The 13,215-nt window shown below is 48.1% G+C and overlaps 1 protein-coding gene across 2 annotated transcripts in view; it reads right to left on the bottom strand.

The window, feature by feature from the left end:
- Positions 1-13,215, bottom strand: part of CPNE2 (copine 2) — a 299,466-nt gene that overhangs the window by 155,713 nt on the left and 130,538 nt on the right. For both annotated transcript variants that reach the window (XM_019505886.1, XM_019505885.1), the window contains exons 3-4: positions 5,965-6,144; positions 1,001-1,075 (exon numbers count right to left, since the gene is read on the bottom strand). In XM_019505886.1, coding sequence (XP_019361431.1) covers positions 1,001-1,075; positions 5,965-6,144 — 255 coding nt within the window. The remainder of the gene's footprint in view (positions 1-1,000; positions 1,076-5,964; positions 6,145-13,215) is intronic.

Genomic DNA, 13,215 nt, shown 5'->3' on the forward strand with positions numbered 1-13,215 from the left:
GAGTAAAAGACAAACACCATTACTACTTTACCAGTGTTTACAATGACCACCAACAATGTAAAGATCATAGAGAATGACAAATCTTGGTGACTTCAAACATGGCAGTCAGCAATCCTTCCCAGCTGCAGCCTGGAATGACCCAGCTCAAGTCAGAAGAGGCAAGTGCTAGGATCTAGCTGTTACCCTTTCTTCTTGCCACAGCATGGGAAAAGCACAGGAGATGTCCCTACCACCAAACCCCCACATCTGTGGGCTGGATCCAATGGCTCTGTGGGCCATAACTCTAACATCTTTTGAACCCATTCTTAGCTCATACTCCTTTTAAGCTTGTTAAGCAACATGGAGGAAGGGAAAGTTCTTCTGTTACACTGTTGTGACTCAGCTGAAACTCCACCAACTAACCTAAAACAAATGTGTAGAAGATGCAAAAAAAAGAACACCAGACCTAAATTCATTCTTTTCATTAAAAGAAAAAAATATATATACACACCTACCCAATAATGGAAACGCCACCACCTAGGGGCTTATGCATGAGGAGCAAGATGCTGTTGCTAAGAGACCTGTTGCTAAGTTGTAAGTCCTCTCCTATTACTACAAACAGAAAGGCTGATTATCAACACAGTAATCAGCCCTTTCACCTCAGTCTGTTTCAGACCGATTTGAAGAGAGACGTTTTATGTAATTAGAAAAAAACCTGATGTATTAGTTTTTACTGACACAGATTTAGATTTTGTTATTTTAGTGCTAAGCAGACCTTGGTGCTCTGCTGTGCCAGATGCTATATAAACAATGAGTGGCAGTCCCTGCTGTAAAAGAGCCTGCAATCTGAACAGACAAAAGATAAGATGGGAAAAACCGGGATACAGAGAAATGAAATCAGTTACTGAAAAACAGAACCCATCTCTCCTGGGTCCCCGTCCAGTACCTTAACAAGTCAGCCACACTGAGCCTATTATCTATCTTCACACGCACAATACATATAATAAGTCAGTAACCATACCATTATTACGCCTTTTCCGGCTGGCTTCCCATTTCCCAGAAGCAGAGTTCTTGTTATCTTCTTGCTGGAGACAATCTAAGGAAGCCAGAAAACACAGAAATGTAAATAATCAAAAGCAAGGCCATGAGAAATTGATCGCTACCTAAGTTAGCAAATCCAGGCTAAATATTCGCAATAATTGTGTCTTTCAAAAACACCAAGATCAAGAATTTTGTTATTGCCACTGTCATCACCAGTATACAGTTACAGTAAATCCTCAGTCACTAAAACTGTTTAGAGCACAGGCTTTTCTTTTATTTACTGCAAAGCATTAGTGGGAACATAAATCAAGGGGGTTCAGCATTTCACAGGATCAGGTCCTAAACTATACATACAGGAAACAAGTTCTGCCACCTTCAAAATGCAGCTGTCTGTCAGAACGCTGCAGCTGGTACACAAAAAACAGTAACACCACCCAACAGTTTGGGAAAAGGAGAAACACACTGTATTCAAGACTGAACTATGGGCCAGATCCTCAGCAGATAGAATGGTTGTGACTGACTGAAGCCAGTGCAGCAACGGTGACTTATAACAGCGGAGGGTAGAGCCAGATTTTTTTAATTGGTCCCTCATTTTAAACACCTTCCTAGAGCACAATACTATTTCTTTATCTAATAATCTGCTTGTCAACCAGTAATTAATTTTCTTAATTTCCTAATGCTAAATCCTGTTAAGTACTGAGCACATTCAATTCCCACGATATTCAGGGCCACTTTTTAAAAGTTTATTACAGTTTCCAAATGGCTCCTTTTAGGCTTTTAAAGAAGAGAAATGAACAGTAAACAATGCAGATCACCTTCTGAACCTTGCTTGGGGTCCAGTTATGCAAAATGCAATTTTCCTAGCTGCCATAAGGCAAAAATCATCACCATCCAATGCAGCATAAACACAAACACCAGCACCACTGACAAGAAAGCTGCCAATTATTAATTTAATTACAATGCTTTTTGAAGCTTCCAGTTCCCATCCTTGCAAGGGAGGGAGGCTAGAGTATTTTACAGACATATTATAGAGGTGGTGCTACAGATCCATCTGGATCCTCCCCATTGCACTCCCCCAATCTGATCTCATGAGAAAATGTTTTTTCTCTTCCCCCTTTCTTATCAGATACCTCTTCAAGCCAACAGCTAGTTCCCTTCATAGCAAAGGTATACAGGATTGTGCATCCAGGATAAGAGCAGAAGGTTTGGAGCCTGTATTCCAGAAACAGCCAGTAGCTATCACATCAGAGTGACAAGACCACAACTCAGAGAATTAGATGTTTGTGCAGTGCTGCCCAAGAGAGCAGTTACTGCTTTCTGACTGTGTCAGGCTCTTTGCTTCTGCCCTGAGGCATAGGTGTGGATCACTCCAAATCACTGTAGTTCAAACAGCTACAAAAGTTGTTAGGAGTCATGGAGTGATCCAGCCTTCCCTTTAAACCCAGGCAGGGAATTAACAAGGAGCAATAAAAATACTCCAACTAATCTGATGGAGTTGACATACATGCAGGTGTACACACACACACACACACACACACACACACACACACACACTTAGAAGGAGGAAAAGTCTGCCATTCTTCCAGTGGTTCTTCAGAGCAAAATTATTTGTACTCACGGTGATTTCTTTTCCCTTGTTACAACTGTCCAAGCCTCAAAAACTGGACAGATTTGATAAAAATCATGCAAAGACAAAAGCAACGATCAAAACCAAGCTAAAACCCCACTGCTTGCCTGAACCTTATGCTAACTCATCCTCTCAGCACCTACTCCAGTTAATTATACCAAAGAAAAAGCTACCTTTCCAATTTGGCCCTATGATTATGCTGTATTGTAAGATTCTGTTTCTGTGCTTCTGCTAAACAACACATTGTCCGCAGTGAAATCCACAGAAAACCAATTATTCTTGTGCAAGGGATCCTGGGAAGCAGTTTGATTCTGTGTTCACCTACCAAGAGCAGAAGTGCACAGGGCCAAGGGAGATGTTAGTTGACATCAGACATGAGTTCCCAGCTTGTTGGGCACAGCTCTTTCTTTTGGATTAGATGAGAGGGAGATCCTTTAAGGGAAAGCTTGAGCATCACTGGCACAAGTTAATCAGACCATTAGCTGAAGCGCTAAGTAGTTTGTGCTGCTTTATCTACAGGACTTCTTCTTTTGAAGAAGCTTTTGCAGAATCTCCAAAGTTCTCACAAGCTTACAGAAGTTGAGCAGCTGGGTGCCCAATCCAGCTTGCACCACTTAAAGTCTCTACCTGAGTCCCCAGGATGGCAGGGGTCAGGCTTCTCCTGTAAAACAGCCCCAAGAACAGGGCAAAGGCCCCGGCTCCTCCTTGTCAGTTACAAAGACAACATACAGAGGCCTGAAATACATGGCCATGTAACCAGTGGAAGCACTAACTGGTGCTGACCTGGGAAGAAGAGTTGGTGGGGCCACAGCTCCACTAATCTGCTGACTTCTGGAAAACCATCATCACTCCCCTCCCAACAAGCCCAGGGGCAGCACCAAATGAGGATGCTTCCAGACAGGGAAGGTTTGTACAGACCCAAGATTTCTACTCATACCTTCCGTTTAAATTACTATAGAACAGACTATTAGAGCCCCTCCACTAACAGACCCGGGAGATAAACTGTAGAATCACTATGTGCAGAAATATTGTAGCAATAACATGTCAGTTAACAGACATTTGCTCTCCGAGGAGTTCAACTTTATATGCAGTGGGCTGACTAGAGGGGACACTTGGAAAGACTGAGGGGCCAAAGACCAGGCAGGCTTTGCTACAGTCAGGGGTATGATACCCTACCAGAGTTGGGCTCCCCAGCCTTCTCACCAGCCCGGGTCCTTTTCCAAGGGGTGACACTGCAGGCGTGATCACAAGAATGGGCTGATCTACTTGCAGTCACACACACACACGGCACCCTCCTTTAGCCTGTGCATGGTTCGTAGATGAGAATCTGGGATATCAGCCACCAAGCAGCAGAGGAGTTTTCAGCCCAGGTACAAACAAATCATTGTCAAAGCCAGGATCTCATTTAACAAGTAGGTCACTTGAATTTGGGTTCTCTCCAATTCATGCCACCAGTCCAGCAGCAGGCTGCAGCCATTCCAGTCTCATGCTTTGACTTCACTATATTTCACAGCCTCAGCAGGGGGTCTGGTTTGGTTGGGTGACCTTCAGCACAAACCTGAGTTCAGTGGGGTGTGTGACAGCTGTTCAAAAGGGAGCCCCTGTTCCCACTCAGTCAATAAGGGAGCCTACCCCCGGCATGTTATGGGGCACTGCTGCTGCTGGAGGTGCCACTTCTTTGATGAAGCTTAAAGACAGGGCTGCTTGTCAAATGATCTCCTAGAACCAAACCCCTCCCCACCCTATCAGGAACCTTAGCCAGAGTGTCCTAGTCAGGATTCAGCTCAATTCCAGTCCATCTATAACAGGTTAGCAACCTCATACAGTGATGGGCTGGGTGCTTGTGACCTGGCTGCAGAAAAGGGCTCCCCACCCCCCACCTCTGATCCCCTGCTGTTCCAATCCACTCCCTTCCCTGTGCCCCCCGCTCTGCTTACTAGGTGCCACAAAGCCATGGTGAACACCAACATCAAACGGCAAATTCAGTGGTGAGGGCAAAAAGCAGGAGGTTGCAAATGCCTGTCTTAACATGGCTCCTTTAAATCTGAGCCCTCCCTGTGCCCCAGAATCAGACATTTGCAGACCAGATCCAAGCTCTTAGAAGGCTGAACCTAGCCTGAGCGCTGTGGATAGCCAATCCCTAGTCTATAAAATTCATCTCTCCACTTGCAATGGATAAAGTCACCTTCACATGTTGTCCCAAGTGCACTGAACTGCTGCCCTGTTCCACACCAGAGGCAGGTGAATTGCAGGGGTACATGAATTGATTCTAAAAGTAGGATTTTCAGAAGCTCTACACACTGACCCAACTCTATTCCACTAGTGTCAAGTGACTTCAACAAGACAAAATTAGGCCAAGGCTGAGCCTTTTTTTTTTTTTTGGGAGGGGGCGGGAAAAATCACACCCTGGGTATACAATGTCCCAAAAATATGTGCAAGGAGAATGTTGGCAGTTGCAAAGTCAAACTCAGGAGTTAAGAAAGGTCAGAACTGTAGTGGCACAGGCAACCCAAGGTCAGACCTCTTGTATGTATTCTTTATGCAAAGGTATTCATAATCACATGATGAAATATGTGATTCTCCTTAAAAAAAGTCACTTTGTAACTCTACACCCTCCCCAGATCCCTCACCATGCTTCTGTCTCTTCTGCATTTCAATCTAATGGTTTCCTCTGGGTTGCCAGAAATAATAGCCCTGAAAAAAAATGAGAGGGAAAGCTTCTCTGCCTTCCATTCTCGTGCCACAACACACCAGAGCAGATGGGTGCTGCAGCCAAAAGGAATGTCCTGCTGAGCTTTTGCATCCAGAAGCTGAGGCACAGTTACTGTAGACAAAATCTCAGGAAAATTTAGCTGCCAAATTCTTACAAGTCTGAGTTTATATAAATGGAGACTTTTCCAAAGCTTATCAAACTTGGCCAGGTTTACCCATTTTTATTCCTCAGATATAGAACAAGATACGGGACAGGCATCTCCACCTGCCAAATTTCAGATGCTCCAGTCCATGGGCATCTGAACCACTGCATGAATTTTTTGTTCATATAGACAGAACAAGGCCTCTCCCCCTATTCTCAGAAACAGCAGAAGCATTTTTCGTGAACTTTTCCAGAAGAATTCAGCCCAAGGCAGATACCACATGTGGGTCATTTCAGCCTGCCGTTAAAATGCAATCTTCTAATGGAAAGTTCTGTGCCAGACAAGCTTAACTAAAGGCAGCCTTACCAGTTTCTCATGTGTCTGGCATGCCTCTGGAGTCCCACTAGACAAACACCCATGAATCCCCATTAGCTGCTGGCACCCAGCTCACTAGAGACTCACCATGCCCAAGGTACAGGAGAATTCCCCCAGGAAGTCGTGCTCATACAGTTGCATGCTGGACTTATCCTGGTCAAACAGGGCAAACTTTAGCTTCTGGACTTCTTCAAAGTGGTAGTCAACAACAAACTTCTTGGAAAAGGCAGGGTTGAGGTTATTCACAGCTGTCTCTGTTCTGTCAATCTGTGAGGAGAGGAGGTGTTAGAGCATTCAGGCCACTCAGGTACATATACCGTTTTCCTCACTCTATCACTGGCTTACCTCTGTACTTCTTCCATATAGCAACTATTAATCAGCTACAGAATTAAGGTCCAAAATAAGCATGTAGTATTCAGGATGCTTGTATACTTGTGCCTACTGTGCCTGGCCTAAGTATTCAGCCCATAAGCAGATCCTGTGAAAGTGAACAGCTAAGCTTTACAAGGGTGGCAACTCCTATATAAAGCCATAGCACAGTTCTGCAGGACTAGACTAACCACACCAACCCCTCCATGCTATGGGCTTGATCCAAATCTTATTGAAGCCCAAAGAGCCTTGGCATGAATTCTGAATGTCTGTACATTAGGCCCTATTTGTGCATTATGCCTGGATCTAGGATCTGCATAAAGATATAAATCAGTCCTTGAAGCATGCCCCTCCCCATCTGGAGATCATTTCATGAGGTATTAGCATAGCAATCCCTTCCACAGCCCTGGTAGTTTGCAGAGGCCTCCACAGCACATCAGCTAATCAAACCCCCCACAAGTGTGTGCACAAGGGAGCATTTCACTCAGATACGCCTGAGCCCATAAACTAGGGGTGGGCAAAATGCAGCCCACTGGCCATATTGGGCCTGCCAATTGATCCTATTCGGCCCACCAGCTACTGCCAGGAGCCTAGGAGAGAAGGCTGCACCCCACGCCATTTCACTCTGCCACAGCCAAGGCCAGGCTGCACAGCACAGACTCATCTGCACCCTCCCTTCTCACCCTGCCTCAACACCACCTAGCTTCCTACTGGTGCTGAAGCTATGCAGTCGTGGCACCCTCCTCAGGCTCCTGGTGTGCTGGATAAGATCAGTTGCACCCCACTCCCAACCCTCAAGAACTCACCAAAACTCCTTAAGTAGCCCTTCAGCCCAAATAATTGCCCACCCCTGCCATAAACAGTACCTCTGTACATGTCAGTCACTAATGTTCTTCTGTTGCCATGAAGGAGAACCTGCATCCACATGGCTTCAAAGTCAGGCCAAGGTGCCACAGCAGAAACAAGCACAACTTGCCTCAAAACTTAACAGAGGCAGAAGTGTTACTCCCCTCATATGCTCTGACACAAAATAAAGAGAAGACCTGTGTGGCTTTCACTTCCCAGAGTTACTACACAATAAACACATTAGATGCCATTTCCATGGCTTCAGCATAGTGTTATGAAGGACACCATGCTAGAAAGGACAAGGCTGGCAATGCTAATATTCAAGAACCATCCATAAGGTTTGCTGTCTGAAATAGCTCTCAGACCAATGAGACTGGGGATAGGGTGAGAGAGAGAGCATTTGGAAGGCGGCGTGGGTGGGTTTGATACATGCTGTAACTGCATATTAAAGCAACATGTGTCACGTTGTGGCTTTTAGCCTTCTGCGTTGTGCCGCAATGTCTGGATTGTGTATACATGCCTCGATGACTTTTAAACTGACAATCCTGGAAAGGAAAAGAAGTGTTAATCTGCCCTGCTACCTACACACAGAGGTTCCCCATCCCTTTCCTGCTGCTGATTCTTGACCACAGCAGTCATACTGAGGCAGCTTTTTACATTGCCAAATGGTACTGAAAGCCAAGAGGGCCGTTATGATGTACCTGGTGGGTGAGGCAATGCAATAGAGCGCATTTTACCCAACACATCTGGTGCACTGGACAGCAGAGAAACAGCTAAGAACAGTCCATTCTGTTTTTAGCTCCTAGAAATGCACTGTGCTACAAGAAGACAGGAAAAGCCAGATGCACATTGGAATTAAGGGACCTAAGTCTCGAAATCAGTGGGAATCTAGGTGTCTAAATGCCATTTTACAACCAGTCCTGTGTTTTGCAGTTGCTACCAACTCATCAAAAAACCAAAAGGTGGGTGCTGTCCCCCACCCCCATACAGAAAGATCACATTAAAATGACCTTCAACCAAGGAAAGCCTGCGAGAGCAGAGCTTGTAACTTCAGGGTCCTAGAAATGTATAGACCAACAGCCTAGATCTTGCCTGATTTATGGACAAGTCACATCTAATTTCTAATTAGTGACTATGGCTATGGGCCAAACATGGCCTTCACTTTCATCCATGTAGCTTCCTCCCTGATGTCAAGTGAGCCAGGTAGGTTCAACTAAATGCAGTTTACTGTTTACTAACAGAACTCCAGATAACACTGCAGAGCAGTCCTTCCTGATCTACTGTGCTCCTGTGTTCAGAGAAAATAATCTCCAGATAATTTAGTGCAATTGATGTATTTAATGATCCAGACTCAGTCAATTTCATCAACTGATGACCCTTCCATGCTCAATCAGTAACACATGTTCCCAACAGCAGACATGATTCAATACTAAACAGAACCCTGGCTCCTTCCTGAGAGGCTAAGCAAGTAGGGCACCTGCCTGCAAATCATCTGCAGGACATTCAGGGAGTGCCAATACCCTCCTGTTGCTCAAAGGGCATGCCCCCTTCACCGGGGGAACTCCCCTTCTGCTGCATCCTATGGCAGTAAGCTGACATTATCCTGTCCTATCCATCACTTAATACCATTGTTCCTAAACCAGTTTTTAAGAGTGAGGTCCCCCAGTACTATGCTGCACCTGGAAGGAATATGAAAGGGCTGTCCAGCACTTTTCAAACTCCAGATACTTTTTTTCTTGAAATCCCTCTAGAAATGCCCCCTCCCTGCCACCAATGTCCACATTACACACAGATTCACCAGTACACTAGGCAGGTTCCTAGCCCCCCTGCCCTCCAACGTCTTTGTAAGCATTTATCAGATTGTAGAAAGGAGGAGCTCCAGGGCCACCTGCATGGCGAAGAGATGCAATCTTACCATTACTGAAAAACAGTCTGATGATTAGGCTTTTCAAACAAATGGCCTAATTTTCATTGGTACTGAGAACCCGCCACTTAGTAGATGCCTAATTCAGGCACAAACTTGTTCGAAAGCATCAACTTTAATTTTCCACACCTGGCTACTAGGGTGACATGAGCCTTAAAAACACTTACAGCTAGACACAGGGCCAAGAGGCTGCTAATGCTGTGCCAGTTGTTCCTTCAGTAGGCAGAAGGGGAAAGGCAGCTCTTTCAAACAAAAGAAGGCTGAGTTTATTTGTGCTTGATCAGTGCAATTACGTTGCGTTAGAATTACTGTCATCTCAGCATTCAGTTCTGGGTAACACACACACACCAGAGAGTCAGAACTTCCCTCCCATCAGAGGCTTTGCATCTTCTTGTTACTAGGGAACCATTTAAAACCTCAGCACAAAGACTCAGTAAGAAGCTGGTTTGCAGTCCAAAAGCACCACCTGAGCTGATCACAAGCCATGGCCTGAACATCCTGGGCCAAGTATACCATGGAGGCAGGCAGGAGCTGCACAACCTTACTCTGTTCTCAGCCAACCTGCTCCAGGGATCTCTGTGTAGAGCTGTGGCCAGAAGGGATAACAGAAGTGAGGGCATTAAGCAATGGAATAACCAAGGAACTAATCCTTGAAGACCACTCTTGACCTAGGAGGCAGCTTCAAGGAGATTCTTTACAAGCCTCCCTAGTGCGGACTCACACCAGCAAGATGATTCTGTTTGCTCTAGCCAGGATATAAAAGAGGAGTTACAGCACTTGGAATATGGAGAATTAGGGACCAAGACAGGGAGGTGGTCTAAACAAAGGCTTTCTGTTGCTGAAAATTTGCCAATAAAGCAACATAAAAAACTTTTCCTCTTGCAATGAACCCAACCACTAACGCTTGGCTTCAGTCCCCTTTGAGACTGCCTTTTGGCCAGCACAGCATATTTGTGGTTTCTGAAACACCCAGTAGTCTTAACTGAAGAGGGGCTTAATGAATATGACAGGGCCTTTTAGTTCTCTTTTGACCTCATTTCACTGACTATAGGGCTGATGCATGTTGGGTTTTACATTTTGGGACAGACTGGTTGTTCTTCCTTTGCAAGACCCCACGGGTTAACAGGATAGCTGGAGAGCAGTTTTAGCGCTGCTTGGTCACTTGAGTCCTTTCAAGGTTACCCTTATGAAAAGTTTTCTATGGTCAGGAAGCTGCATTATCCATCCTCTCACTCATTTTCTTCAGCAGCAAAGCTCATTCAAGCCTCAAGGTGTAGGAGGGAATGAACAAACCCCAAGCCTTGAGTTAGGCTCTGGGAGCGGTCAGAGACACGCGGGTGAAAGCCCGCTGCGTCCCTGCTCCCCCGAAGCCCCCAAGAGACCCCCCAACAGCCGCAGAGCCCCTTGCTGGCCCCCAGCACAGCCGGAGGTAAGCAGGGCCCATGGTGGGAGGGGGTTAACCCTTAGTGAGTGGGAGGAGGCTGCTGAGGGGGAGCCGGGCCGGGTCTCACCCCGCCCAGGCCCCTACTTCGCCCAGCCCCCCAGGGAGCCATGCAACTGGAGCCGCGTGAACAGGCTGTGGAAACAGGCGTGCTTGTCTGCTGGTGTGTGAGTTAGCGTGGAGTTTGCGCAGGAGGGTGAGCAGGAGGGCCCGAGGCCCTGCCTGTGAGCCCCCCAGAGTAGACAGTCCCAGTCGTACCCAGCCTACCAGCGGCATGACGTGGATGGGCACGTGCCACACCCCAAGGGTCCCCTTAGGCTCTGCGGCCCCTGCCCAGCACCTCAGAGACGGCCACCCAGACGGAGCCCATGCTCCCGGGCTCCACGCAGACGGAGCCCCTGACTCTCGGCTGCGCGGGCTGCCTGTCCCTTTTTCAGGCTCTGCGGCCGGAAGCATGGCTACCCCCTTTGTGAGGTCTGCTCCCTTTTGCGTGACAGCTGGAGGAGCTCCAAGCCACAGTCCAGAGACTGCATGCCATCAGGGACTGTGAGCAAGAGCTTGACTCCTACTGCCAGGCCCTTCTGCCCCAGGAGGTGGAGGGTAGACCACGGTCTCTCTCCAGGACAAGGGAGGACTCGGGGACCCCCCATTCTGTCCAGTCAGGGGCATGGACCAAGGTGGTCAAGGGCCCCAAGGCCCGCCGCACCAAGGCCCCTGCCCTGCCGGAGCTTAGCAACAGGTACGCACCTCTTGCAGCCCCAGCAGAGCCTGCTGAGTTGCGAGCTCCCACAGGCAACACAGGCCTGAATGCAGCTACCGCCCCCGCTCTCCCCATGACAAAACGTAAAGTGTTTGTTGTGGGAGACTCCATCCTGAGGGGGTAATCTGCCACCCCGACCCCTTAGCCCAGGAAGTCTGCTGCTTCCCGGGGACTCTCATCCGAGACATTGCGGAGAAGATCCCTAAGCTCCTCCAGCCCACAGACCACTATCCTATGCTCCTTATTCACATGGGCACCACTGACACAGCTAGGAGTGCTCCCAGCTGGGTCATGAGGCGCTACAGGTATTTGGGAGTGGGACTAAAGGGTCTGGGGGCGCAGGTGGTGTTCTCTTCGATCCTCCCAGTCTCAGGCTATGGGCTGAGGAGGGAGAGGAGGATCAAGGTAGTCAGCCAAAGACTGGGGCACTGGTGTCATCATGAAGGCTTTGGCTTCCATGACCACTGTCCGCAATTTGGCAAGAGAGGCAGCAAGCTGCTGGGAAGAGATGGCCTCCACCTCTCTCCCCTGGGGAGGAGGCTCTTCTCAGCCAGACTCGCTGACCTGCTCCACCGGGCTTTAAACTAAGCCTGCTGGGGAACGGGGGGAATACCGCCACTGCTGGCCTGCTGAGCAACCCTTGAAAAACCAGAAGGCCAAGGCACTTAAGGGAGCCCGCCCCTGCCCCAGCCCTGGTACAATCTGTGGGCAAGGCAAGAGCCACCAAAGGGACACTTGCCTGCCTGTATACCAATGCCAGGAGCTTGGGGAATAAGCAGGAGGAGCTCATCCTCCTGCTCAATGCAAATAATTATGATGTCATAGGGATAACAGAGACCTGGTGGGACTCCATCCATGACTGGACCATGAGTATAGATGGTTATACCCTGTACAGGAAGGACTGAGTAGAGAAAAGGGGCGGGGGTGTAGCTCTCTATGTTAAGGAAAGCTACATGTCCCTGCAAGCTGATGTTGGCGACCAGAGTGGACGACTGGAGACCCTCTGGGTTAAAATCTGTGGGGAACACGGCACAGGGGACACAACGGTGGGAGTCTACTACAGACCTCCCACCCAAAGTCCTGAGCTTGACCAGGAGTTTGCCCGGGAACTGGCTGAGGACCATGCTTCAGGACCATGGTCGTCACAGGTGACTTCAATTACCCGGACATCTCGTGGGAGGATCACTCAGCAAAAACCGAGTTGTCACAAAGCTTCCTATCGTGTGTGGATGACCTCTACCTAACTCAAGAAGTCTACAGGCCAACAGAAGGTAAACCATTGCTTGTCCTGGTACTGGCAACTGAGGATGACCTAATCGGCGACCTAGTGATCACTGGGAAGCTGGGTGACAGCAGCCACGAGTTGATCACCTTCACCATCTGCCATAAAGCTGGCAAGTCAGTCAGCAACACTGAAGGCCTCGACTTCAGGAAAGCCAACTTTGACAAGCTCAGGAGGCTTGTCAGTGAGGCTAAGGGACCATGACCCCAGGGAGAGGGGAGTTCAGGAAGAGTAGTTGCTCCTCAAGGGAGCGATCCTCAGTGCACAAGCTAATTCTATTCCATCTCAGCAGAAAGGCAGCAAGAGGGCACAGCAGCCCCCCTGGCTCTACAGGGACCTCCTGAGGCTAAAAAGAAAAGCCTACAAAGGATGCAGGTTGGGATTCACCTCCAAGAAGGAATATTCTGCACTGGTCCAGTCCTGCAGGGAGCAAACCAGGAACGCCAAGGCTGCAACTGAACTCCAACTAGCTTTGAGCATCAAGGACAATAAAAAGTCCTTTTTCAGATATGTGGGGAGCCGGAGGAAAAGCAAGGGCAACACTGGACCCCTGCTGAACCAGATGGGACAACTGACAACTGATGCCCGGGAAAAAGCCACCTATTAAATGGGTACTTTGCGTCGGTCTTTCATCAGTCCCATGGGATGCCCATGCCCACTATGGGACAGGGAGGTCCAGGTGAGGGAGATCCCCTGCCCTCCATCAATGCTGACCT

Source organism: Gavialis gangeticus, unplaced genomic scaffold, assembly GCF_001723915.1.
Source record: "Gavialis gangeticus isolate Ggan-Ray unplaced genomic scaffold, GavGan_comp1, whole genome shotgun sequence".
NCBI lineage: Eukaryota > Metazoa > Chordata > Crocodylia > Gavialidae > Gavialis > Gavialis gangeticus.